This window comes from Calliopsis andreniformis, chromosome 12, assembly GCF_051401765.1.
Source record: "Calliopsis andreniformis isolate RMS-2024a chromosome 12, iyCalAndr_principal, whole genome shotgun sequence".
In the NCBI taxonomy this organism is placed as follows: domain Eukaryota; kingdom Metazoa; phylum Arthropoda; class Insecta; order Hymenoptera; family Andrenidae; genus Calliopsis; species Calliopsis andreniformis.
This window is the reverse complement of record NC_135073.1, coordinates 18,071,233-18,096,287: the sequence shown is the minus strand read 5'-3', so window position 1 is coordinate 18,096,287 and position 25,055 is coordinate 18,071,233. Positions and strand designations below refer to the sequence as shown.

At 47.3% G+C, this 25,055-nt stretch overlaps 3 protein-coding genes across 6 annotated transcripts; 2 read left to right on the top strand and 1 right to left on the bottom strand.

The window, feature by feature from the left end:
• Positions 1-1,442: 1,442 nt before the first annotated feature.
• Nau (myogenic-determination protein nautilus) lies at positions 1,443-11,272 on the bottom strand. The gene is made up of 5 exons (XM_076388731.1): positions 10,766-11,272; positions 9,672-10,035; positions 9,312-9,485; positions 5,778-5,856; positions 1,443-1,713 (listed from the first exon to the last, which is right to left on the bottom strand). The coding sequence occupies exons 1-5, from the start codon at positions 11,062-11,064 to the stop codon at positions 1,574-1,576; spliced, it is 1,056 nt and encodes a 351-aa protein (XP_076244846.1). The 5' UTR covers positions 11,065-11,272; the 3' UTR covers positions 1,443-1,573.
• Positions 11,273-15,193: 3,921 nt separating this feature from the next.
• On the top strand, positions 15,194-21,012 carry LOC143185450 (43 kDa receptor-associated protein of the synapse homolog). 3 transcript variants are annotated; one of them, XM_076388456.1, is made up of 11 exons: positions 15,194-15,373; positions 16,731-16,947; positions 17,924-18,075; positions 18,794-18,882; positions 18,925-18,940; positions 19,138-19,297; positions 19,379-19,579; positions 19,634-19,732; positions 19,806-19,997; positions 20,068-20,267; positions 20,665-21,012. In XM_076388456.1, exons 1-11 carry the CDS (start codon positions 15,336-15,338, stop codon positions 20,870-20,872), a joined length of 1,572 nt encoding a protein of 523 aa, XP_076244571.1. In that variant the 5' UTR covers positions 15,194-15,335; the 3' UTR covers positions 20,873-21,012. The 3 variants fall into 3 exon arrangements, with proteins under 3 accessions (XP_076244571.1, XP_076244570.1, XP_076244569.1); XM_076388455.1 differs by having other exon boundaries at positions 16,743-16,947; positions 18,794-18,940; XM_076388454.1 differs by having other exon boundaries at positions 18,794-18,940.
• Positions 21,013-21,626: 614 nt separating this feature from the next.
• Patr-1 (Protein associated with topo II related - 1) lies at positions 21,627-25,050 on the top strand. 2 transcript variants are annotated; one of them, XM_076388452.1, is made up of 9 exons: positions 21,627-21,733; positions 22,369-22,563; positions 22,631-23,093; positions 23,171-23,274; positions 23,349-23,830; positions 23,901-24,114; positions 24,202-24,402; positions 24,461-24,724; positions 24,793-25,050. In XM_076388452.1, the coding sequence occupies exons 1-9, from the start codon at positions 21,695-21,697 to the stop codon at positions 25,048-25,050; spliced, it is 2,220 nt and encodes a 739-aa protein (XP_076244567.1). In that variant the 5' UTR covers positions 21,627-21,694. The 2 variants fall into 2 exon arrangements, with proteins under 2 accessions (XP_076244567.1, XP_076244568.1); XM_076388453.1 differs by having other exon boundaries at positions 21,672-22,044.
• The last annotated feature ends 5 nt before the right edge of the window (positions 25,051-25,055 follow it).

The window sequence follows — 25,055 nt, the reverse complement described above, 5'->3', positions numbered from 1 at the left end:
TAGGTAGTTACTTTATTATTTAATTTTTTATTATTTTTTTACTAACACTACATAAGAGAATTGTTTCTATATGGTGTCACTCGGGGATGTCCTACGTTCAATGTATGCTTGCCCACGCTAATGGTAATAGCGAGAACAATATGATAAATATACCGAAAGATCGAAGCTGTGAAATATAGATACTTAATAGATACAGTAATACCCACTTAGCTGTAATGGAGAAGGAAGTGACAATTTTAGTAGGTATTACTGTGAAAGACGAGAACACGGAGGGTCGGTCCCCTTGCTAAGATCCTGAAGGACAAGGACAGATGCGTGTCTCGGATGTGTCGTTCTTTTCGAGAGGTGCGCGATGTGTGTTTTGGAAACGTGCCGATATCGTGGCAAAGCGAACGCGTCGATACGTGAACTTTACAAGCTTTTCGATGTACCCAGGCTCCTGGAGACCCCTGGATTTCCTGTGCTGGTTTCTTTGGTCTCGCCGCCGACGATGACTTTCGTGGCTGCGTCCATAAATCGACGGAGTCTTCAGCTGTCCCGGTGGACGAGTCGCGCGCGATTAGGGTCGGAAGAAACGGGAGAGGAAGCGCAGACATCGATGCCTCCACTAATTTTCCTCGTCCGTGTTCGGTCGTGTTTAGATGCGGGAAAGTCGACCATTTACTCGTGTGTACATAACATCTGCTTTTTCGATCACGTTTCGATGTTGTTCTCGATGCTAGCGTGAGAATTGCTTCGACATGCTCGACTTTGAGTCCTTGGAGTATCTCGCCTGGATTCAAAAGTCGCAAATCGAGTGTTTTATAGAAAAGATGTGCAGTAGCTTAGGAAAATATTCAGACACTAGGCCGACATATTGTCAACTTTGACTGAAAGTCATTGACTGAAGTCATTTTAAAGAACGAATCCTCTACTTTTACATTTCTAAGTTGAATTCCCATGAAGATTTTTTTACACTAAGAAGCAGATGGGAAAGTGAAGATAGTTCTTCTCACATGTCTCCATTAGTCCAATGACTGCAGGACACAGAAAGAACAGGAGTCGTTGGCAGAGGAAATAAATGCGCCTATTACAGGGTTGAAATGATTTCGTTGCTCTTTATTCTCGTGCAGGCGAATGAACATATCCGTATATACATATGAACTATAGATACACGAGCGAACGCTTCGGTCGAGCAAATTACTCGAGTGACTTATGTATGAAACAACATTTCCTCGCCCGTTTTCATCTTCTCGTCTATACTCTTCTCGCGGCAATTCTCTCGAACAGCAGAAAGACCGAGAGAACCAGAGCGACGAATTGATCCATTGAGCGACGTTCAGACTAATAAACTTAACGTCCAGGCTAATAGACTTAAATATTTTTACAGGACGAACATTCGGCGAGGTTTACAAAAGGCGTGTACCGATCAAAGTTGGAGGAATCGTCAGCGACGTGTTCACCCTTGAAATGGCAGCGTCGGCACCGCTTAGGAACTTGATGTCCGTCCATCCACTCGATGCAGTCAGGTGAGTTCAGGAACGATCTAGTCGACGAAACCTCTTCGATCTTTCTAATACTGTTTCCCTTGGTCTCATTGATGCGAAGGGTATCGACGCGAAGTGGATTCGCTGATCGGTCGAGGCGGCTCGTTGATGCTCTGAACGATCATGTTAAGACGATCCAAACTGCTTCCACTCATCTGTGCCGACTGCGGCTCCGTTTGTTCGAACCCTGCAAAGGAACATCGGCGAATGACAGAACTCTCGAATTTGGAAGTTAAATGTAAGTCAGTTGTACTTGTACTCATTTTTTCGCGTGTAAGATACATGTCCCAGTAAAATGGTCGCTTAAGATTTCACTTGAATTTCGTCTCAAAACTTGACTAACTTTGACTGACCATAACTCGGCGAAAAATCATCGTAGGATCCTGATCTTTTTTTTAAATTATAGTCTGAAATCTCTACTTTAAGGTTCCATATCCTGATTTTAAATTTAATGCACCCCTACCATTGTAACCCCTTAAAGCTAAGGGCATGTTTCCATATTGAAAATTGCAAAATTTGATGGGATGCACAGACATGCCAAAATTTTTTTCAGGAATGCCGTTTAAAGTACCATGAAGTTCAAATCTTCCCCTTTAATTTAAAAAAAAAATCAAGTTGTTAGGATTTTTTTTCGCAAAGTTACAGCATTTTAAAGTAACCCTTGCATTTGTAGGGTAATGCCAATGCCGGCGGTACATGACAAAAATGCAAGGGCTACTTTAAAGTGCTGTAACTTTGCGAAAAAAAATCCTAGAGACTTGATCTTTTTTTTATATTAAAGAGGAAGGTTTGAACTTCATGTTTCTGTAAACGAAATTCCTGAAAAAAATTTTAGCTTGTCTATGCATCCCATCAAATTTTGCAATTTTTAATATGGAAACATACCCTTAGATTTAAGGGGTTACAATGGTAGGGGTGGATTAAATTTAAAAACGGGGTATACAGCCTTAAACTAGAGATTTCAGACTATAATTTAAGAAAAATATCAGGATCCTACGATGATTTTTCGCAGAGTTATGGTCAGTCAAAATTGACCAATTTATGTCCCAAATTTCTCTATGGCACAATTACTTTGAACAGTATATCTAACGATATTTGTTATTAGAATTAAAACTCAAAATAAAATATAATTAGCAATAGTGTCCAGGTACCGGGACATGGTCGACTACTGGGACATTTACCTTAATATTTGATAGTTTCGCAAGAATTGAGGCGACGAAACGCAGCCTCCTCTTATTTACACATCCGGTTTCTCTCGCAAAGTGTCTCTGTCGATGACGCGAACGAGTACGCCCGGGGCTGACTGCCAAACGCGAGTAATTCTCGACGGAAGAAATCGAGCGTAAATTGTTTCCCAACGGTGACGTGCGACTCCAACTTTGCCGAACATGTAAGCGATAAATCAGCTCGTATCGCGTCGTATCGTTCCGCCGATGCGCGTCGCGACAACAGAGAAATTTATTTCCGTACACTTATCTCGTAGATCGAACGGCGAACATCTATTTTTAGAGAATGCTTTATCGCTGTGATTGTATCATTTGATCGATAATCTGTTACTTCCACGAATCACCGATCGGCCGATTAGAATAAATGAATTTTCCGATTGATTGGATTATCTCTGTGATATCTCTCAACAAGTAGAATCTAGATAAAAAGCAGACAGTACGAAGGATTTGATAAGATTGCTACTTATCTACAACCGAGTATGTACTACAGTGGTCCCTGATTCATAAAAGTGAACGAGGTGAACGCAAGAGCAGGCGCTAAAGGACAACTGTCGAGGGCTGTCGTACATCGTTTCGTCGAATAGTCAGTTTGAATCGCGTCTTAACTTTCGCTGAAAGCACATCGAGACGTCTTAATTGCATCCCTCGGTCTTCAAAGGCCCCTGGTTCACTCCATCCAGGTCCTTCTTACGAGTCGCCTTGCAAACGCACAAAGAACCTCTGATTCGCCCTCATTAGCGAGAAACGCAACGACGACGCTCAAGTTTTGTCGCGGGAGTTCTCGTTTCCCTGCTTCAATCGCCTCGAAACGGATCGAATCCTTTCCATCTAGACATCGGCTGCTCCAAAGGGAGCAAGACGGAGGAAGGCGAGAAGAGAGGCGAGAGAAAGAGGGTCCAAGAGGGCTGAGAAAACGAGATTATCAAGAGACATTAGCGAATTCTGGACGGGGCAAAGTATGTATTTTGGCCGCGGTTTCTGTCGCATTTAAACGCGCACTCCCTCGGCAAAAGGATGGTCCGGCGACGATGCGTCATACTAATGTACCGTAGCAATATATGGCACTTTAGGAGAGCTAGAATTTTCTCATCGTTCGACGTTCCACTGACTTTCTTTGAAGCAGCTTTTCGCGAAATCCTGGTAGAAGGCTCGATGGAATGTGACTGGAGACAGATCGAGGCGCAAGTGCCATTGGATTAGATTCGAGCCTTTTCCCGCGGGAAGTGTCGCGCATGTAACGTTGGGCAGGGTGGATGGAAGCGTTCGGTTGGAACGACGACTGTTTTGAAATAACGCGCGTTAAATGGGACGCAACAGCGAGGCATTAATTAAAATAATCAGGGTCCACGCTAGTGGGTTACGGTTCGGTAAATAGCTTGGCACCGCCACCGTGCTAGCCGCACGTACGCAGGGAACTTGTTTCTCGTTCTCTCAGCCATGCCTATTCCTACCAACAGGACCGACTCTTTTTCCTCGCTTCGCGGCACCCGACGCGATGGAGGCGTTGCGCCCGCGATCGTGAATTATAGAATCCAGTTTCTGAAGGTGCGCCTAGCTCGAGCTGTTTCTACCGAATTATGACGAATGTTGGAGCAAGGTCTTTAATTGTGCGCTGGGTGAATCTGATGTGGAGAGTGTTCGAGTGTGATTGCACACCTTTCAAGTGGACTTTGGTAGATAATCTCTGCGATAAACAGAAATCTCCTCTTCGAAACACGTAGCTAATGGCTTTTAAAATGTGAAGCGATAAAATTTTTGTTATTGTTTTTCACAGAGGTTTGCTAAGAAACAGGCCATTTCTGTTGTATTTACGATTTCTGAAATATTTATAGTTAAAAGTTCGAATATTTGAAAGCTCTCGAATCTCCGTATCTCGATTACATACTCCCACGGGGTAGCTGTTGGTAAAAGATCACAGCAAGGTGTCATCCATTGACGCGTACAGACCCTAAGTTTGATCCCAGCGAAAGCCCCGTCAGCTGAACCAAGTTCCTTCATCTCGCTCCGTTGAATTATGCTCCACGCTTGCCAATAGTCAGGTATTCCCTAACGTTAATTAATCCCAAGTTATTTTAATGGTCGGAATTCCGCGATTCTGCCCGTTTCATTTCTGTTTGTCGTGTGTCTCTCATAATTCGTCTGGGCCTGATTCAACGCGAGCAGCTCAACATTATCACAATCGAGTTGTTTTCCTTTTTCCTTGCCAGCTGCGTTCCAACATCCCAACTATCTCAAGTCCCAATACGATTCCCCTCGGCGTGACTCGAAACAGGAAGCTATAAAGAGCTAGTAGAAAAGAGGGGATCAGAAGGGATCCCTCTGACCCTCGATCGATAGCGTTCAAAAATCGCGCGCGAGCCGCGCGGTAGGTCCGCGCGGACAACACGGGGGTCGATCTATTTTCAGAATGTAGGCCAATTAATTCGACTGTTCGGAAAAACGAAAACTTGACAAATGTCGCGCGAAAATAGCGAGAAACTGGTTGCTAAATCGGTCGTAAGCGCCGATGCGAGAGGTGTACGTCTGGTTGTAGCGAATCATCAGTCCGTCGCGATCAGCTTTCAGCGTTCCCACGAGGAACGATCTCGAAGGTGGAAATCGCGAGATAGGGATGACGCGTGGCGCGTGCCGTCCCGTCGCGACGTCTCGAGCTGCCCGTCGACCGCCTCGCGAGTGCGCGAGAGACCGAGCGATCTGCCTGCTCCACGGGGCAGGAGAACGTTGCATCTCGGAAGCTCATGGGTGGGCTATCTATAGCAGCGAGTGTAACCGTACAGAAACCGAGTGTCACTCAAGGGTGACAAAGCTCATTAATACCGATCTGCTTAATGCCCCGTCTCGTGTCTGGCATTAATCTACTTAAAAATACCAGTATCGCGAGCGATCTACCGTTTTGGAAGCGTCGACTCCGAGTAGAGTCGGTCGATGAGTCGCCGCGCTCCTTAATAGACGGTTCCTGTCTTTCCACGCGTTTCACAGCCGACGCGAACGAAAATTACCGTTTCGTGGATAGAATCTCACTCACCGTTGATGGGTTGAAACCTTGCCAAAGGATCCGAGAACTGCCTCAGCCTTTCCGTCACGTATCGCGGCGAATCTGCGCCCTGCAAATAACAAGGACCGTCTTGATTGCAATCGCCGAGACCGATGTCTTTCGCGGAGACAATGGACGCGAGCCTTCTCTCGCGTCCCCCTCGATTCGATCGGCCGCCAGAACTGGGTCAATCGCGGGATTCGAAGCATTGCCTGGAACGTCTGAACAGGCACGTGGAATGTTTCGTTGACAAACGAGAGGATAGAAGCATCGAGGAGGTGTAACATGCTTCTCTTATCTAATTCTAAAGTGTGTAACAGTGCTATTGAATCCATCTAGATTCCAGATAGATCATCAGCTTTGCACAAATCCGAATGAATATCAATACCCAAGTCAGATCATTCTGGCATGCATCTACAATTGCGTGGATAGAATATAGAATCAAGTAAACTCATTGTACTTGCAAAGCGCTTGTTCGGGATAGATAGAATAGAATCCTATTAACAATTATCGAGACGCGGATTTTGAAAAGCAAACTTCGACCACCCACGTGAAAATCGATAATCCAGTCAAACAATTCTTTACACCCAGACGTGCCCGTTCATAGGTCCATTTATCGAATCCACTTGTTACAGTATTCGTAGAGGGGATGGCGATAGTGCTTCAGGAATGGAAAGCAAGCGAAACGGATCAGCGATCTTCAAATAGAAAGCGATAGAAACGTCCCGTGGAACTATAATCCGAACTGAAACGCGTAACTATAACCGGATGCCTCTCCGCTCCGATTCATTCAACACAAACGCCCCTAAATCTGTCCTCAGCCTCCATGACAAAAGGCACGATCGATAAATGGTTCGAACGCTTCGCGATCCTCGCGAGCATCGTCGAGCGATAAGGCAGACGGCAAAGAAGGATAACAAGAGCGAGTGGGTGTACTCGGCCGCGGGTCGCGGCTGGAATGCCTAGCGGCGTCGCGTTCTCTGATCTCTTTCGCCTTCTTTCTCTCATTCATTCCTCCACTCTACAGACCACTAAACACTCCGTACACATTTTATCCGACTCGGGCTTCCTTTATTTGTTTCGGCGCATCTATATGCGGCGTCGCGGCCAACTATTCTCGGAGTGAAGGCAGTTCCTCGCCGCGCTGTCCACCGCCCGGAATCGTGCGTCCGTGCACGCGTACAGCGCGCATCCACGCGCATTCGCAACTTGTTACGAGGAACCAGCACTGACAACCAGTGTTCCGCCAGAAGATACATGCTGTTGGGACCTCGGAAGATGTCAGCGAGGTTTGATTGCCTCCGCGGAAAAACGTATAAAGACGGCGTAGATGCATTTCCCTTATTGGGGAATTGGTCTGACCTATTAGGGGGTGTATCCACTTGAGAGTAGAACTACCGCGAGTTGCACTGGAGAGTACACACAGATATTGTATCCACTATTGGATACTGCATCGAGAGTAACTAGCTGCTTCAGATAAATATTTTCCAAATTTCAGCTAGCCTCTGGAACTTGAATTTTTTTTGGGACTCGTTTTACAGTAGACTTCAAGTCTGAAGTTTTCCATTTTCAACGAGACCTAAAAACCTGATCTGTAATTTTTCTTTTACTTGTTTTCTATTATTTGCAGCGAGTCAAGTGCCCCTCTCATCTCTCGACCGTCACAACTGGCATCTTCCTAGGTCTCAACAATACATTGCAGGAGTAACTTGGCCATCTATGGTGACCACAGGACGAATCATGTTGCAAAGCCAATTTCCCAAGCTGTCGAACGCGAATCGCTTCTGGTCCATTGCTTTCTCTCGGCGATGCTTTTTGGTGGCTCACGCGGTCGAGGGATCGTTGACACGAAGAAAATTTGACAGCGGGCTTCTGGGAAGATGGACGCGACGGGGGGAGCGACAGGGTGGAATGGGACGGGACAGGACGCGGAATCGAGAAGCTTTTATCGTAAAGTAGGGTAGGTTAACCGCCTGGTACTCGTGACTAAAACGGCTGCTTTAAATAAGCGCGATGTTTGCTCTGGAAGATAGCTTCTCGGCCTCGATGTCGGAGGTTGATGCATCTACTTCTTTCGAAGTGGCGTCTCTCGAATCGTCGTCTCGACGAATGTCTAGAATCGTCGAGGATTCCTCGCCCCCTGTATCTATTGTGCGCCGACAGGATTTAAAGCTTCCTCGTATTACAGGAATCTCATGTTTCCTCGTTCTCTTTGAGGAGGAAGATCGGGGGAAATTAAACGAAGGCCTCGAATCGGTTATCAGAGACTTATGGAACGCGACTTCGAGGGACTGAATAACCTTCGCGAATGGACGAAAGCTCGCGTGATCGTGGCTCGAATCGATGCCCGGCATCGAGCTTATATTTAGCGAGAATACGAGCCGACTGCTTTACGCGAAAGACCAGGGAAATATATTTCATTGTATAATCCCCTCGGGAAGCGACCCGAACTGGCTCGCTCTTCGCTTTTCTCCAAACATCTCGATGAGTCTAGCTCTCGCGACCGTGCCCCTGCCCTCTTCGCGATTCTCCAAATCCATGGGTCGTTATGTGTACTCTAAGATAGACGGGCAAGACTCGTTGATCCTCCGGGTATTTTTTGGCAAGCCGTCACAGAAAGCGATCAAAAGCAGAGCTAAGCCTTCGAGAGAGTTGTGTACTCTTAACTCTGGCTCTTGGGGCGACTACTTTCTGCGGTGATTAGAAGACCTCCTAGGCAGGGGTCAGTTGTGGGTGGTCTAATATTTCATAATTAGAATCCCTATTCTAACTTTAGTAATTCATATTTTTGGAATTAAGCTGAAGATTGTCCGACTGCAGACTTGTCACTTCTACTTAGGAGATGATTCATTGATTGAAAATTTGTGTCCAGACAGATTGGTCGATTCTAGAGGGCAGATATATCAGAGATATATCGTCAAATATGTAGAAAGAAGATTCAGAAGAAAGACTAAGAGAGAAACAGCCACAGTGGACCAGTTGATCTCAAGATTCCACGCTGAGGGCAAAGTGTTTCAACGAAGCCCGCAAAAAAGTCGCGATAGGAGCTCGATGCTCCACGACAGAGCGCAAAACCAGTAGGCGTCGCTTCCTAGAGCGCATCGCCTTCGTACACGTGTTGGACACGTGTCGTTGCTCGCTTTTCTGCGATCACTCCAAATTAATACTCCCCAACGCGTCGCAAGCCGACCATCCTGCTAATATTACTTTACTTGTGCTGCCGATAAGACTGGTGCTTTCGATTTCTGACAGCCGTAGGAACGAGGTATCGAAAACCGATAGCGACTGGTCGAGAAGCGTCGCCAGTCTCCCGACGGAAACGACGACCAAAGCCGCTTGCTCCGTTTCTCTCATCCTCCAAAGCGAATCGTCTCGACAAGTGGACACTGTATGTTATGGATTCCGAAACTCGAGAAGAAATTAATATGTTGACATTTTTATCGGTTTTCGATGGAAGAACAATATGGTCAGTTTCGCTGTACCGTATGAGGGCATTGAGAAACGAATCAGCCACTGGCCACTTACCGCGGACTCTGCTAAACCGTGGTGGTCCTGAGCTGTCGAGGATCCGTCGGCCTGCAACAATGCCTCCAGACCTTCTATGTACTCGATTGCATTTCGTAGAATCTCCACTTTCGGCAGTCGTTGATTAGGATTGTTACTTGTTCTTCTTTTCAGGACTTCGAATGCCTCGTTTACCTGGAACGAGTAGTTATTTACCGAAACGATGGGAAATTATTTGCAACCGGTTAGACTGCTGATGCATCTCTAGAGATGGGAGTACCCAGGTATCACCTAGGTAATTGATGGATTCAGACTTACTGTTCATTAGATCGACAGGCAACAGTAACTCCACATTTTTCCACTTTTGAAGAAAGAACTGACCTTTCTCAATCGCCTTCTCTCGCGCAGGGTCGCCGCTTTCCTCCGATCGACAGTGACAGTTTTCTTCTTGCAAGCCTTGCAGGCCCACAGCAGGCACCTGCGGGGCCCATGGGCCGAGGACGTCGCATCCAGCGCGTGAGGATGAGGCACGTGCTCGCTCGACTCGCTCTCGTTTGATTCGTTGCTCCTCTCGTTCGATTCGTTGGTCTCGTTCGTCTCGTTCGACTCGTGCGGCTCGTTCGACTCGTTACCCTCATTGCTTTCCTCCGCCTCGACGGAAGCCGACTCAAGATCAGCTGAGGCGTCCACCGACACGATCGACGACGCGTCGTCCGAGTCCAGAACGTATCGAGACGATTGCAACCTGTCGACACGCGACAAATTATCACCGACTCAGCCACACCACTACAGCCCCACAGTCCCTTAAGCCTGACACTTTTTAGAATACGTTCGGTGCTGGTCACGCACTGTCGCGTGATGGATCTATGTTCAGTTAACGGGAGCTGTGTGATTGGCAGCTTGCGATATTCTGTCGCTTTAGATCTGCAGCGAAGATGATAAGGTTGCAAAAGAAAATTCTACACGAAGGAGTCAAAGCGAGTCTGCCGATTTTTTGCAAAGCAATGGACGTCTACGGAATAAGGAACAAGGGAAAGAAGAGTAAAACGGAAGAGACATAAATCGCATTCAGTGCATTCACGCCACAGATTTTGGCCAGGATCACCGTTTCCAATCGATGCCATGACGAGAAACACGGGTGGAATGGATGAGCATGGAAACCCTCGAGTCCCCCGGAGTCGCTCGGATTGGAATCGTTCCAGGTGGTCATAGACTCGGGCCTGGTACCTTGATCGTCGCGACGAGAGACAGAAGTTGGTAGACACGGGTAAAGGGAACAGGAAATACGAGGTGAAAATGGTTTAACGCGCGATAAACCCATCGTCGCCGCGTATCCCTTCGGAATAACGAGCGATCTCTCTTGCTCCCGAGGCTGCCTCTCATCCCGACATCAGAGAAACGCGAGAAAGAGGCGAATTGTCGCGAGACGAACAAAGAAAGCACAAGGTTCCATTTCACTCGAGACAAACTCTCACCCGAGACGATGATCGTAACGCTGCGAGCTCGTCGGCTCGAGCGAGACGTTCTCCACGCTCCTCCCTTCCTCGCTCACGTTCCCCTGCAGCTCCAAGTATCCCTGCAGGTAGTCGATTGGCGGGTGTTCCTCGTATCCTCGTCGACGACGGTGATGATGATAGTGATGGTGACGATGATGATGATACCGATGGTAATGATGAGGATGGTGTCGAAGCTGAAGATGATGGTGTCGATAGGAGTCATAAGACGGTCTACCCGCTTGACACGCGTAAGTCAGCGCGTCGGTGACTAAAGTCATCGTGGGCCCTATCGATCTTTCCCTCAAATCGATTAACTGTAACCCAGTTCCGTCTAGATCCTCTGGAGAATCGACTCGCAACAGACGATTTTCATACCGAGCACGTCGCGAGGTCCATCACGATCCTTTCTTTTCTTTCCAATCGATCGATCGTCGGATCGAATCGACGAGCCGCGACGAGATATTCCTGCACCCTCGACTTCTACTTAACTCCAGAATAACTCCAGAAGGAACCTTTGCTTAGCTCCAGATCCAGAGATTCCACGATATCGTCACGATCGAAACGCGAAGACTCAGAGAACCGAAGGAGCCGAAATCGAGCGAGTAGATCGATACGAAGTCTCGGGGAAGATTGAAGCAGCGGGCTTTTCGGCGCGTGGCCCCAGCAGCGTGCGGGCCGCAAGCTCGTCCGCGCTCGTACAATCTCGTGGCCGATCGTGGTTGCTCGCGTACACGCTCAAGCTCGCTCGCTCGCTCGTACTCGCCCTGTCCGCTCGCGGTCGCGCCTGCGGCCGCGCTTCACACGCCCGCCGCGATACGCGCGTCGCCAACGCTGTTCGAATAGTTTACGAGACGCGTTTCGCGTGCGGTTACACCCAGTCGGATTATTTTCGGAGAGAAACCAGCCAATTAGGGATCATCGAAATCCACTCGGGTCCATCGTCGGCCCGCCTCTTCTCTTTCCTAGGCCGAGCTTGTGGCTGGCGAAATCTTGCCACGGGGTGTGGTTTCCGTGATTCAATTCGACCTGTTTGTTATAATGGGACGATCCTTTGGCTGGCATTCATGGTGATCCCAAGATATATTTGATATCGTTGTATACATTGCGTGGAAGGAGACCTTATTTTGATACAGAGAAAAGTAAACAAGGGAGCTGTTCAGGGGATGTATCATCCTACTCTCCTGTGTTTCACGTTTATTATAAATTCGTATTTTTATTGTTATTATTGAATCCAAAGGAGAGCGACACCCGAGGGGGAGGAAGTATGAGGAAGAAGACAGGCTAAGAGAGAAGTTCGGTTGCCGCAGGAAAGTGGAACGTGACGGAAGTCGGAGTCCGTCGCAGCGAAGCGTAAACTTGCCGATTAGATTCCTCTAGCAGCAAGGATCGACCTTGAACCGCTAACCTCTTTACCTACATACGAAAGTATTAATTCATTCAATCATTCGTATGCATATTGATGCAATTTCCATAACCCGTTCTGCATATTTTCCCTAACGAGCTCGGGAACAGTGCCGACAAAAGTGGCTGCAAGTATTCCTTGCTTAAATCGCACCGGATCACGCAGCGAATCGCATGGCTGGAGAGCAATCGCCAATCCTCGCGTTCCTCGAGATTAGCAATCGGCGGATCAAGCGGACGACAGTAATCCTTGGAAGCTCCGATCGGTGCATGTGCATAACGAGTGGCTGTACGCGTATAGGGGTGCGCGCGTCATCCCCTGTGCTTGTGCACGTGCGTGTCCGTGCATCGGGTGGGAACACGTTAGCATAGAATAGAAGGAAACTACGCGTAGGGGATGACGGTGTGTTGCGCCCCCGTAAGCGGCTCGGTCCTCGTGAAATCTCGGGGCGGCTCGGGGCTGGTCGTGTCGAAAACGAGGAGGGTGAATCGCGCAAGACGAACGGTCCGGATCCGAAGCGAGCGAGACGAAAAACAGGTCACGCTCTCCTTCTTTCAGGATTCGGTCGGCTGGGATACCTACATCCGCCAAAGCTCAAAGTTCACGAAAGGGCAATGCCTCGCCCATTTTTACGGAGCAGCTCACCGTGGACCGCTAGCGCTGCAGCCCCTTCGCAACCGATCCTCTCTTCAGCCCCCCTTTCCAGCCGTTTTCTTATTATTCCTTGAACCAGCCACTCGAACCCACTCGCAACTTTCCGGGGATTTTTCATTGAAAGCTCGACCTTCCCCGTGACCCCTGATCTCTCTCCCTTGATCGAGAACCCACACAAGTGAATCTGCTGAATCTCTCTCCAGAAACGGAGAAGCATGAAGCGCATTGGCACCCGTAGAACAAGGGGTGAAAAGTGCAGGATTGAATCGGAATAGCTGTGACAGGGGTAGTTTCTAGTAGGCACGGAAGGATGGGCTGTCGCCGGATACGGAAGAGATTGGCGCGCGCGCGCGCTCGTACGTGCACGCTGGCTGGCGAGAGGGGGTGGGTGGTAAAGGGGTTGGGGAGGATAGCAATGATCGGAGGAAAGGAGGGGCAGGGAGAGGCGAGGTAAAACGTGGCGGGGCAGAGCGAGAGGGGCGAGTGGAGAAAAGCGAGCACGTAGGACCAGGGATGCGAGGGGCGAAGGGATCGGAGAAGGGGGAGAGGAAAGGAGTGGAGAGAATCGGTCGGGTCGTGTGTTGCGGGCTGCTGCGGCTCGGGCGCGACAGTTCTACCCCGACCATTGCCGGTTGACTTTCGCGAGCAGCCCGACGGGGACTAACCCTTCGAGCGAGCGAGCAGATTCGCGCGATTCCATCCGCGACGGCAGCCCTTCGTTCTCGAGCGCCTCGTGTCCCTTGAAGCCTGCGGAGGAGGCGAGGTGTTTCGCCACGGGGACAAGAGAAGACACCGGAGAAGAAGGAAGAGGGGTGAAGAGGCGAGGAGAGGCGAGGAGAGGCCAGAGGGGAAGGAAGTTTTTGTACGACGCAGGGGTCGTCTTGGCGAACGATTCGAACCGTCGAGCTGCGGCATGTGGAAACGTCTCGAGGCGAATAAGATCGTCGACTATCTCTCTACGAAACGCCGTACCACCAGATTCAACCCCAAACGTCCTCGGTCCTTCGATTCGAGATGGGCGCCGGATTTGAACCTTGAGCTGACCCCGTGCCAGAGACAGTCCTCAGCTCTACGTTCCGCGACAACCCTCCTCGCCAGTCAATTTCGTCAGCTCGAGTCTACTCGCTCGACGATTTAATCTTCTCGCCTGCTAACGAAGCGAGGCCAGCAGGCTCGACTGTCCCTCGCTGATCGCGCTCCCAGCGTGACGGATATACGCGGCAGCTGATCGTTGCGCGCTACGAAAACAAGCCCCTCTGCGCGCCCCTCCTCAACCCCCATCGTCGTTTCACTCTTTTTGAGCGAATTTCGTCTGGTGGAATTTTCACGCGATTCATCGGCGAGAAGTCACTCGTGTGATACGGTGCAGAGCGGATCAGCGATGAGACAAGCGAGCGAGTAAACTGAGGATCGATCCAGCCGCGAGTTACAACGCACACGCGTCGTCGATCGCGATCAAAGCGGTGCGTGCTCGAGCTATGGTACGAACGAGTTAACCGAACGTGTTCGGCCGTTCTCGGTTCACGAACAGCTGATACTATTGTGTTCGATATTAAAGAGCCGTTAATTAGAGAGAAATATATATACACAGAAGCGTACACGAGCGCACACAGAAATATCTAGATGACTCGTTATCGTTAAATCACAAATTATATGACGTTACGCACTTAATGATAATCAAAGTTTAAGGAAAAGGCGCCGGACGCTGGAAAAAAGTCAGATACTAAGAAGGAAGTTTCGGATCGCGATTTTCAGCAGGATACAGACGTTGCGATTAGCCCGAAAATAAACTGCCGTGTCGTTAATTATTTATCGATCGATAAACCATTCGTTTCTCCTCCACGCTCTCACCTCTGCGCGCACTCAACTCTCTCTACTCGTCCCTTATCCCCCGTGATCGCGAGCGTGTTCCACTTGCCGAATAACCCTCGGGAAGAGTGCCGTTCGCGTCCTCTCGATGCTCAATTAAACTCAAGTACAAAGTCCCGCGAGAGTCAGATAAAAGTCTACTATTTTTCCGAATCGCGCGAATACATTATACTCCGTCGATCTCGTCGATCCTGTCCACACACGGAAGACCATCGGCGTCGCGGCGAGGGACGTCGCCGAAAGAGCTACTACCTCAAACCTCGCGCCTCGTTCGCTCGACTCGTCCCGCGTTTCGCGCCAGTCGATACGATCCCGCGCTCTAGGACGGATCGTCCTTCTTCGGCCGCGCCGAGAGCCTCCCCCGGAGCCTTGCTCCTCCTCGAGCAGGAATCTTGGACGTGACGACGCAACGCTCCACGTCGTTAACCCGACGCAGGGTGACGCGCGAACAGAGGCGAACACACGATGCATATGCAGCGTATCGAGCCGCCGGCTCGCGAGCGTTATGGAGAGCGTAAGTCGCTGGCGACCAAGAATATTCGGATAGAAGCCGACGATCGATATGCTCGTGAGAATATTTAAGGAAGCTTTCGAAGGGACAAGTTACGAGGAAAGGCAGACGTCATGTCATGGGAATCTATCTCCTCCAGGGACTATCTCGGGCAAGTATATTTACTCGATACACTCGAGCTGGCAGCAATAAGCTTTGGGAGCTTTAGAGAGGTCTTTAGAGAGGCTGTTTTTGCTAGTGGAATTTTAGTATAAATTATTATTACTTTTTCCATAATTAGAAAAGAGAGAATTTAAGATGCCACTAGTATTTTTGTGGTAGGAAAAGTAATTTTTGCAAGAGAATAATAACTGCATCGCTGCTCCTAGAAACGCTTTTAGAATGCATTAAGTACCTTTTCCCCGTAGAAACGATAGTTGTGTGTTGAATTTTAATGAGAGAATAGATTAACACATTCACTACCCAGATTCCTAGTGTGCTGTGCAGTTTCCATATTCTAGTGAAATGGTAAACGTGGCAAAAAATAAATAGAGATTACAGCGGGAGAGCACTGTAGAGGGTTGGAACGCCGCGTTCGCCTCAGGAGCGGAGACTGGCGTACCGCGAAATTCTTGACCGCGTTTTGTTGCTTGAAACTCGTCGAGGGGCTGCGGGAGTTCGGGCTCCTTCGGGAGTCTGGAATCTACCGCAGCGAGCATCCTTGTTGTGGGACGAAAGAAAATGGAACGGAAGCGGGGACTGTCGCGAGTACCGGTGCCGCGGCACTCGCCAAGTTTCGATCGTATATAGGTCAGGAAAAGAGGTCACAGGTGCCTCGCCCACCGTGACTAGCAGCCGTCGTTTCGAGAGCCAAACTGGAATCGCCTGATCGAATTTGCGCGATTGGACAAAGTTACTCAGAGGCGGGAAACACCTGAGTTGATATTAGAGACATCGTTTTCGAACAATTTACTTTTTCATACTCGTTGTTCTTTTTATTTAGTCTCTTTTTATAGTGAATTTTGTACCAAACAGATTTTTATCGCGTATAAAAATATATGTAAAAATTGTGTTTTAGAGAAACTAGAGTAGCGGTGGAGGGAGGCAAGCAAAATAAAAGCGCGGTCGCATTGCGGTACGCTTGTCAGAACAGCCGTTGATCCCATGAAATAGAGTCTCTAATTACGACTCTGGTCCATTTCCCCTTGCGATCGATCGCGCATCGTACAAATTATGAGGAATCAAGGCTTCTGGATGAAAGCCATGTCTTTCTGGAACATTGTAGCGCATCAACTTTATCAAAGACCCTCCATGAACCTACTAAACGTCTCTCCAAAGAGATCTCGTCATTAAAAACAAATATCAGTCGCTAACTTATACTCACATTTCCAAATTTCATTATTCCTCTTATTCATAAAAAGCTAAAACAATGTTCCAGAAGGACACAACTACTCTCACAAGCCCCAACCACCAACCTACTCCACGGAAACCCCAAATATCCCGTACGAATCATTATTACAACTTCATAGTGGTCCGGCCAGTCATCAGCTGTCGGCGACCGCGTTGCTGGGTAGTCCAGACGGGTCACGTCATCCCCTCGACGTGTGCGAATTCACCGAGGAGGACTATCATCACCAGAATTCAAATGGAAACGGCCACTATCAAAACGGTCGGTCCGGCGCTGGTCTGTGGGAATGTCTGATAGGCTGTCGGCGGCGATTGGACCAGCACTTGGCCCGAAGACGGGTGAGTCATATCGACGGATGGCATCGATCCCTTCACAGTATCCCTCGCGACCTTTTGCCCTCGACATTTCTGGAATGGTTATACCGGTCCTGTCCCATTACCCAAGAAAAGATAGGCGACATCTTTTTCCATACTTGATGATAGTATCCTAGGAGAGTAGTTTCAACGGTTGCCAATACTTATAACTCGTAACGAGGATCCACACACTAGGATCCTTATAGCTCTAGGCTTTTCCTCCTTCTCTTCCCTCTCCCTTAGTGATCTCCAGAGGGATAAAACGGGTCATCTATTATGACTGAAATTTTTGAAAATGGTCGCTGGAAAATGGATTCTTACCAATAAACATTCAGTCGCTTGAAAGGGGAGGTAGGGCCTTCGAGCCTCCCTACACTCAGTGCCCCCTCCGTTTCGACCTTCTTCGTTCGATGCGACGCGACCTCGGCGAACGCTATTTCTCGGTCATTGTCGAGCAGCCGCCACGAAGGGAAGATGCACGCAATGGCAACGGTCACGCTACATACTCGTGAAGGCTTTCAAGCACAAAGACGCGCGCATTTCTAGCCAGCCAAGCATTCGCGTGCTTCGAACGCGCGTACCCGACGTGCAGAGAGAAAATAGAGATGACGGGTTGAAAGGAGAAAAGGGGGGATGAAATGTGACGGCGTTTCCGGTTGATCGCGAAATCGCGTTAGCCTCGGCGACGCGGTATCGCATCTCTGCCCCTTTGCCTCGGCCGCTATCGCCGAGGTCGACCCGCTATTTATGGTGCACACGGGATCGTTGGATCTTAAATCATCGGTGGAGAAAGTTCAAGGTCGAATCGATACGGCCTTCCCCGTTGCGTTAAGCCACGCGCCAAGCATTAATCGCGCGTTACACGTGCACAACGCGCCGCTCGGAACAAACACAGGCTACGTTTACTACCCTTTGCTCCGTTCATCGCGAAAAATCTTTCAAAGGGTTCCCCCGATTGCAGGTGGAGCAGGGACTGAAGCTGTACCGCGCCCACAAACAACAGGCGGCCGTACGAAAATGGAGAGGCGCTCTGAAGAACATCAGGCAGCGGGAAGACAAATTCGCTCTGCTTGGATATCTGTACCAGGCTTACATGGACTGGGGGAAGTACAGGTATTAGAAACTAATTTCATGGACTCTATAAAAAGGACCTTCTCGTATGTTCAAGCCTCTTAGAAACGTAACTTCATACGAAAGAATTTTATTCTGTACTTTTAGTTTATCTTTGGGTGTAGAATCACGTATTATACTATTACCCTAGAGTCCATCTGAGAAAAGTAGGTACTTGGCTGCCTAATCAAAAGAAAGGTGCGCGAATAGTACCCTCCGCGATCTACGTACTCCCCGATCTGTTCCTCATCTTGCTTATCTCAACTGAAGACGATAGTAGCCACGGGTCTGAAAGGAAATTCGTTGGGGAAAGAGTCTTGTAATAGGTCGAGATAGGGAGGGAAACGAGACGGTTTGCTCCGGCGAAGGGGTGCACCGCAAGTTGCACCGACCAACTGGGCTGCTCAACCCACTTGGCTGCTATGGAGAGGCACTACGAGCCTCCTAGCTTAAAGTACAGACCAGGAAGGAAAAAGAGCTTAATAGAGAGATCGCAGCCAAGAGATAGTATTTACTTCGCGAGACGCGAGAGTCGGAAGGAGAAGCTCGAAAATCCTTGACACGGTAACGAAGCGTTTCCGCCCGTTTCTCGGAGCCCAGAGGCCAGACGCGTACTCGGGAGAGCTCGTTTCGGCCAGCGAGCACCGAGCATCGTGTCCCGTTCCCTCCTTCTCCTTTCTTCTTTCTCAGTCGAAGACACGGGGAAATCGTGTCGTTTCAGGGACAGCATCGATTTCGGTCACAAGCAGTTGTGCATCTCAGAGGAGCTGGACTCGCCCAACATGCGGGCCGAGGCGTACTTGAACCTGGCCAGGGCTCACGAAAGGCTGGGCACCCTTGACAGAGCCCTGGATTACGCCAGACACAGGTACTTCGACTCGATTTTCGCGCGATAGGAGAGAGAATCAAAAACTGAAGGCAATTTTTAAATTATGGGATAAAAAGCAATATAGATAAAATGTGTTTAAGCCCTTAACTGCATTTTGCCTTTACTTCTTGATTTACCCTCCTACGTCTACTTCCGTTTCACTCTCGAACAGATTATTATTATCCGCGATTTCGTAGTTTATATAACGAGTGCGATCAATGCGCGACCGCTGGATTGGTTCACCTGACTGTGGGCAGAGTCCACTTGGAACTAGCAGGATTCTGCAAGGCTTTGGAAGCCTTTCAAAGAGCCCACAAAATTGCCCATTCGATTCAAGATCCCTCGTTAGAACTTCAAGTAAGATCTCATCAAGTGGGATTTCTCCTTTCATCTCCTTTGCCTTAGTCATTTGAATAACCTCGATTCCCTGGCTTGCAGGTGTATGTGGGCCTATCGGAGCTCTTCTGCAGATTACACGATGCCGATAAGAGCGCGCGATACGCTGCGCGGGCGTACGATCTTTCGAGGAGCCTACAGCTCGGCGACCTGAACTCGCGGCATCATAGAGCAGCGCTTCTTCAGATGGCTGCAGCGCTCAGGAAAAAGGGAGAGCTTGGAGACGCCCATGATTATTGCTCGGTACGATTTCCTATTCGTCAATTCCGATCACTCGCTAATTTATGGTACCTGCAGGAAGCAACGCGGTTGTCGCTCGTCTCTGGAGACCAAGCTAGCTACGCCAGGAGTATAAGAATCATGGGAGACATTTATAGGAAGAAGTCCGATATAAACGTGAGTAAAGAAGAGATAGAGCAGACAATCCAAGAGAATAATTGTATCATTTTTCGCGACTGCATCGTTGCAGAAAGCGTTCAGGCAGTACGAGAGCGCGATGGGGTCTGCAGCAGCGACTGGAGATCGCCTCTGTCAGATGGAGGCAATGGATGGCGCTGCTAGGTGTCTCGAGGCTCTTCGGCTCCAGCACAAGATCTGCAACTGTCGTCCTCTCGAATTCAACACAAGATTACTCGAAGTCGCTGGATCGGTCGGTGCTAAGGTAATCTAAGGATAAATCATACTGTCTCTTTTTTCGTTTCTTCTTCTTGTCACGGTTCCTTTGGCTGCAGTTCCTGGTACGAACCGTAAGGTCAAGGCTCTCACGAATCTACGGCTCCCTTGGAGACGAGGAACAAAAGGCTCATCACGAAAGATTAGCCGCAGCGATGGAGGAGGATTTGGAGTTACGATGCGGCAGCTGTAACGAACCATTCGGCCTCGAAGCCGACTCCTTGGAGGCTCTGCCCTGCTCTCACATATTACACGCCAGGTGACACCTGCTTCGCAGTGTCTGATGTAATGCAAAACACGGTAGACCCTCGACCAGTGAAGATAAATCGGGGCCGCAGACCAGGGGTGTATTGCTAAAAAAAAATAGTATCGAAATCCTCCTTGCTTACCGAGTTCCATGTTAATCATATCATATGATATCAGGAGGGAATTGAAATACGACTGGACACGCGTTGAATTCTATAAAAGCCTGGATTAGGTCAGATCAACGCTGATGTTTCCCTCTTTTTCAATCATATCATTGTCTTATAAGGTCTATAAATTATTTAACGATATTCTGTTACAAGAACTGAGTATTCAATACACCCCTGCTTCAGACTATCCCTCGACGGGGTAGATTTCCTGCCTTTTTTCTAACTACCCTTCGGCATTTGCAGGTGCGCGTACGACATACTGAAGAGACGCGACAAGAAGAAGAAACGTCTGTGTCCTGACTGTCACAAGTCCGTTAGCTCACGATTGTACCTGCATTGCGAAGACCCGCACGGCATGAATACTCTGAATCACAGTTCCTTGAGTCTGGCATCGCTGAGGGCCAGCAGTCTAGCCACGCTGGACGACTGTCACGCTACGAGCAGCGTCTGAGCTGCCTTGCAATTCCCCATCTATCGAATGTAGTTGCGATTTCAGATAATCTAGTTGGAGCGCGTCCGCGCGCGCTCTTTGCTCTTCGCCGCAAGTCGGACGCGCGCACGCATGCCCCGAGGAGCCGACGGCGAATCGGATCGCGTTGAAATCAGGATGAAACTCGACGACGCCGATTAGAAGACCAACAACCATGCCGACAGTGGTTCCTCCGTGTATTGCGGCTTCCACAAGAGCAAATCTTTCGCAATTGGCCAATTAAACGATTAGATGACGTTCTCTAACACGGTTTAACTTTACGAACGAATTAGGACAAAAGAGTTTAAAGGAAAGTAGCACGATGCGAAAAGACTTAATGGCAATAAAAATGCACATCCAGATTGTTTGTCTTCTTCGATGATCTCCCCTCCGTTTGCTCCTGCAATCCCTATGCGTTCTAATATTTCTGTTCAACATAGTCCTTGGCGTTCCTCAAACATAAATCTGGAGCCCCAGAGTCAGTGTATTAAGTCCACTTTTTTCCGTGGGGTTTAATACACTTTGGCTCTGAGCTCCAGAACAATAATCCCTTAAAAAATTGCTCGAATTAGATCAAAGTGAATAAAATGGATAGCTTCTTTTTTTATAAAATCCTCGTGTCTTTGATCCATTTAAAGCAGTGAAAAAGTGATTCGATTTGAATCCTCGAGTTCCCGTGAGGAACGCGCACGACATCTAGAACGTAATCGTGGATTTACGGCGAGACCGCCATGACAGCTGATGCTTTTCGTATCGCATGACGTTTGGTCAGAACATGTCATTTTGTACATTTAATTTCGACAAATGGCAGACTTCTTTTTCGGTTTCGATACATCACTTGCAGTAAGTAAGCTCGTTTTCGCCGAACGTACCTCGGATTTTCGGATGTCTAACTGTGGGACGAATAACGACGCGAAGAAAATACGAGATCGCATTTGTTCTCGAGCAACAGCCGCGTCGCGGTTCAACGGATCACAAAGAATGAAAATTATTCCCCGAATTAATCGGTCCAGAGACTAATAACCGTTTCCACTGCGTGTAATTGTGTAACATGCTTGTCGAGAACCAGATGTCTCGCGTTTGATCTCCCTTTCTGTATACATCGTATCTAAAATACGCAGTACGTACTACTACCTTCTCGAGCGGTCATGGAGGTACGTCGCATAACCTCACCAATCTCTCGATCCCTCTAAAGGTCATTAACACTGCCACCTCTGTGTTAATTGTTATCGTTCTCCTCATTTTTTTTCTACTTTACGTCGCGCGTTCGGTTTGTTAGCAAGTGACACGTATACACGATTTTAGCGAAAGTTTTGGGAGCAGTACATCGGCAAATATCTATCTCTATGTTACTCGATTTTTTCTTACTGTATCAAATTTTCTTTTTTGTACACATTCGATGAGTGCAGCGATTTAAGAGCGAGGTTTTTACTGTAGTAATATTTTTATCATGGACTGCTTTTTTATTGTTTTTATAGAATAGCAGTTTAGAAGATGGACTGGATTGTCCACTAGAGGAAGATGATCTGGGAGAAGAGGAGGAGTATGATGCTCTGAATGATGAAACCTTTGGTTCTGAAGCCACTATCGGGGACTGGGAGAAGGACCATGAGAAACTTGCAGAGATTACAGAATCAAGTCGTCCTCATAACCAGAGTGGTTTGGGGAAAAAGGTGAGAAAACGAGAATAGAAGAGGAGTAGTATTAAGAACATGTTATTATTAATATTAATTCTCACAGGATGGAGTTGATGCAGATATTGAAAATAATTTATCTCACCTAGTATTAGATGATAAAGAAGGAATTGTTCCACGTCCTGGAGTATGGGATAGTCCTTCTAATTTATCCCTCCCTAAACCTCGGCCTCCTTTAACTCTACCGTCAACTTTAACAAATGTGTGTACAGTGGAAGAATTGGAAAAAGGTCTGATTGCAAATAGGCCTCCTCCAGGTTTGACAAAACCTGTTCAGTTGCAACAGCAACAGCAACAGCAACAGCAACAACAACAACAACAACAACAACAACAACAACAACAACAGCAACAACAGCAAAAATCCGATGGATCACTTCTTTTTGAGTCTTTATCTCATCCACCTCGTTTTCCACCGGGGTTGGGCATACCACCCCCGCACCCCGTTGTTTTACCACCAAATATGAGATTTCCACACCCACAATTTATGCAACATCCTAGACTATTACCTAGTGAGTATATCAAAGCAATAAATATACAGGATATATTAAAAGGGATGTAGAGTATAACAAAATGGCCCTTTTCGTAGATCAAACCGGAAATGTTCTGAGGTACCCTGTAGCAGCACATTTGATGTTGCCGCACGCCGCACAGAGACAGGCAATTCATGGTTCATTTGTCAATAACTTTCCTGTAAGTTCTGCTGACCGACTATAATTTAGTTTTAGAAATGAATACTTTGAAAATCGAAATTATTTTTTTTTCAGCAACCACCACATTCGAATTTAGGACCCCCTCTATTTTTAAGAGCAGATCATGGTATGGTGCCTCCATTTTCCAATAATCAAACTTCATTTCCACATTCTGGCGTTCAGAGAAACCAAAACAGAACGTTTCATCACGGAGAGCAGCAAGGGAATCATCAGCCGTTTTTTAAGAATAATCAGCATTATCGTAATCATGACCGAAATAATCAGCGGCACTACCATTACCATCAACATTCTCAAGGAATAAATGGAGTAACTAATTCGGGAGAATGTGATGAATATGCTGGTCTCATGAGCAGCAGAGAAAAACAATGGCTAATTAATATTCAGTTACTACAGTTGAACACGAACGAGCCATACGTCGATGACTATTATTACACTGTCTTCTGCGATAAAAAAAATAAACAGAATACCAATCAGGATCAAAAGGATAAAAAGCAACACAATAATAATAATAACAATGGCTTTCATAGAGATTCTAGGTATATATTTCTGTAATTCTACTATTGCTTTTTTTTAAACTTACACTACTAACAACATTACTAATTTCAGGGATCGTGAACAATCTCATCACACGCTCTCAAGGCCGATATATACGCCAGCACAATTTGAAAATTCTTTAGGAAAACTGCAATTCGCTAGTGTAATAGCGCCACGTAAAGTTATCGATATGGATGTTGTGCCCAACAGCGATCCACAATCGGTTACGCAAATGCAGCAAAAGGATACAAAAAGAACACGACAGTTGTTACTTGAAATTGAAAGGGTATTAAAATATCTGCACTTTTACTTAGTCAGTAAAATATTGAATTTATATATCTTTATATCTTACATGAAAAATCATTTTTTCCAGTTGTATGTCATCCAACTAAAACTTGAAGATCTACACAATCCTTTGGCTCTACTTAGTGAACAACAAAATTCAGAAGGAGAAAATGAGACGAATACTGTTAAAAAAACTAGCCCAGAATTAATAAATATGATGATGATGTCTCTTCTTCAATTAATACAAGATGATAAATTAACGAGTATGCTCAGCATCCGAAAGGGCAAAGTGAGTAAACTATTGTTTAATGAATTTTCTATCATTTTAATATTATATTGTATTATAGGCACTGTTGCTGAGGTTCTTGCCATATGTGAACGTAACGGAACATAGCAAACAATTAGAAGAACTATGGAACGCGATATTCCGAGGGTTAGCTGTAATAGGTCGTAGAGATTCTCTCTTATTAATATCCTTTTATTCAGAATTTCAACGTTGGTTCTCTAACGTACAAGATTTCAATACGATACTTCGGCTAGCTCGATCACTGTCAGATTCCGCCAATCAGTCGGTAAAGAACAACAGTTTAGCTTTTGCTTTAACGAACAAGGTTAGTCTTCTATTTTATTCTTTTTTGTGTTTACAAAAATGTCTATAATTAATTATTTTTCTGTTTAGTTTGGCGTATCCGTAATAGCTTCAATGTTAAAACAAGCAGAAGACTTGTATCCTACGGATGATTCGTTATCTTCAGAATGGTCATCGTTTATAACAAACATCGTTGACATAACTGGCGAGACACAGCCCTGTGTCGCACCTTGTCAACCAATTGCTGCAAATACGCTCAATCAGCATTTAGATCGACTGTCTCACATTAAAAGTGAGAGGTACACAGCGTTGGAGCTACTGCTAACTGATGCCAATCCTTCCCGATAGTTGAA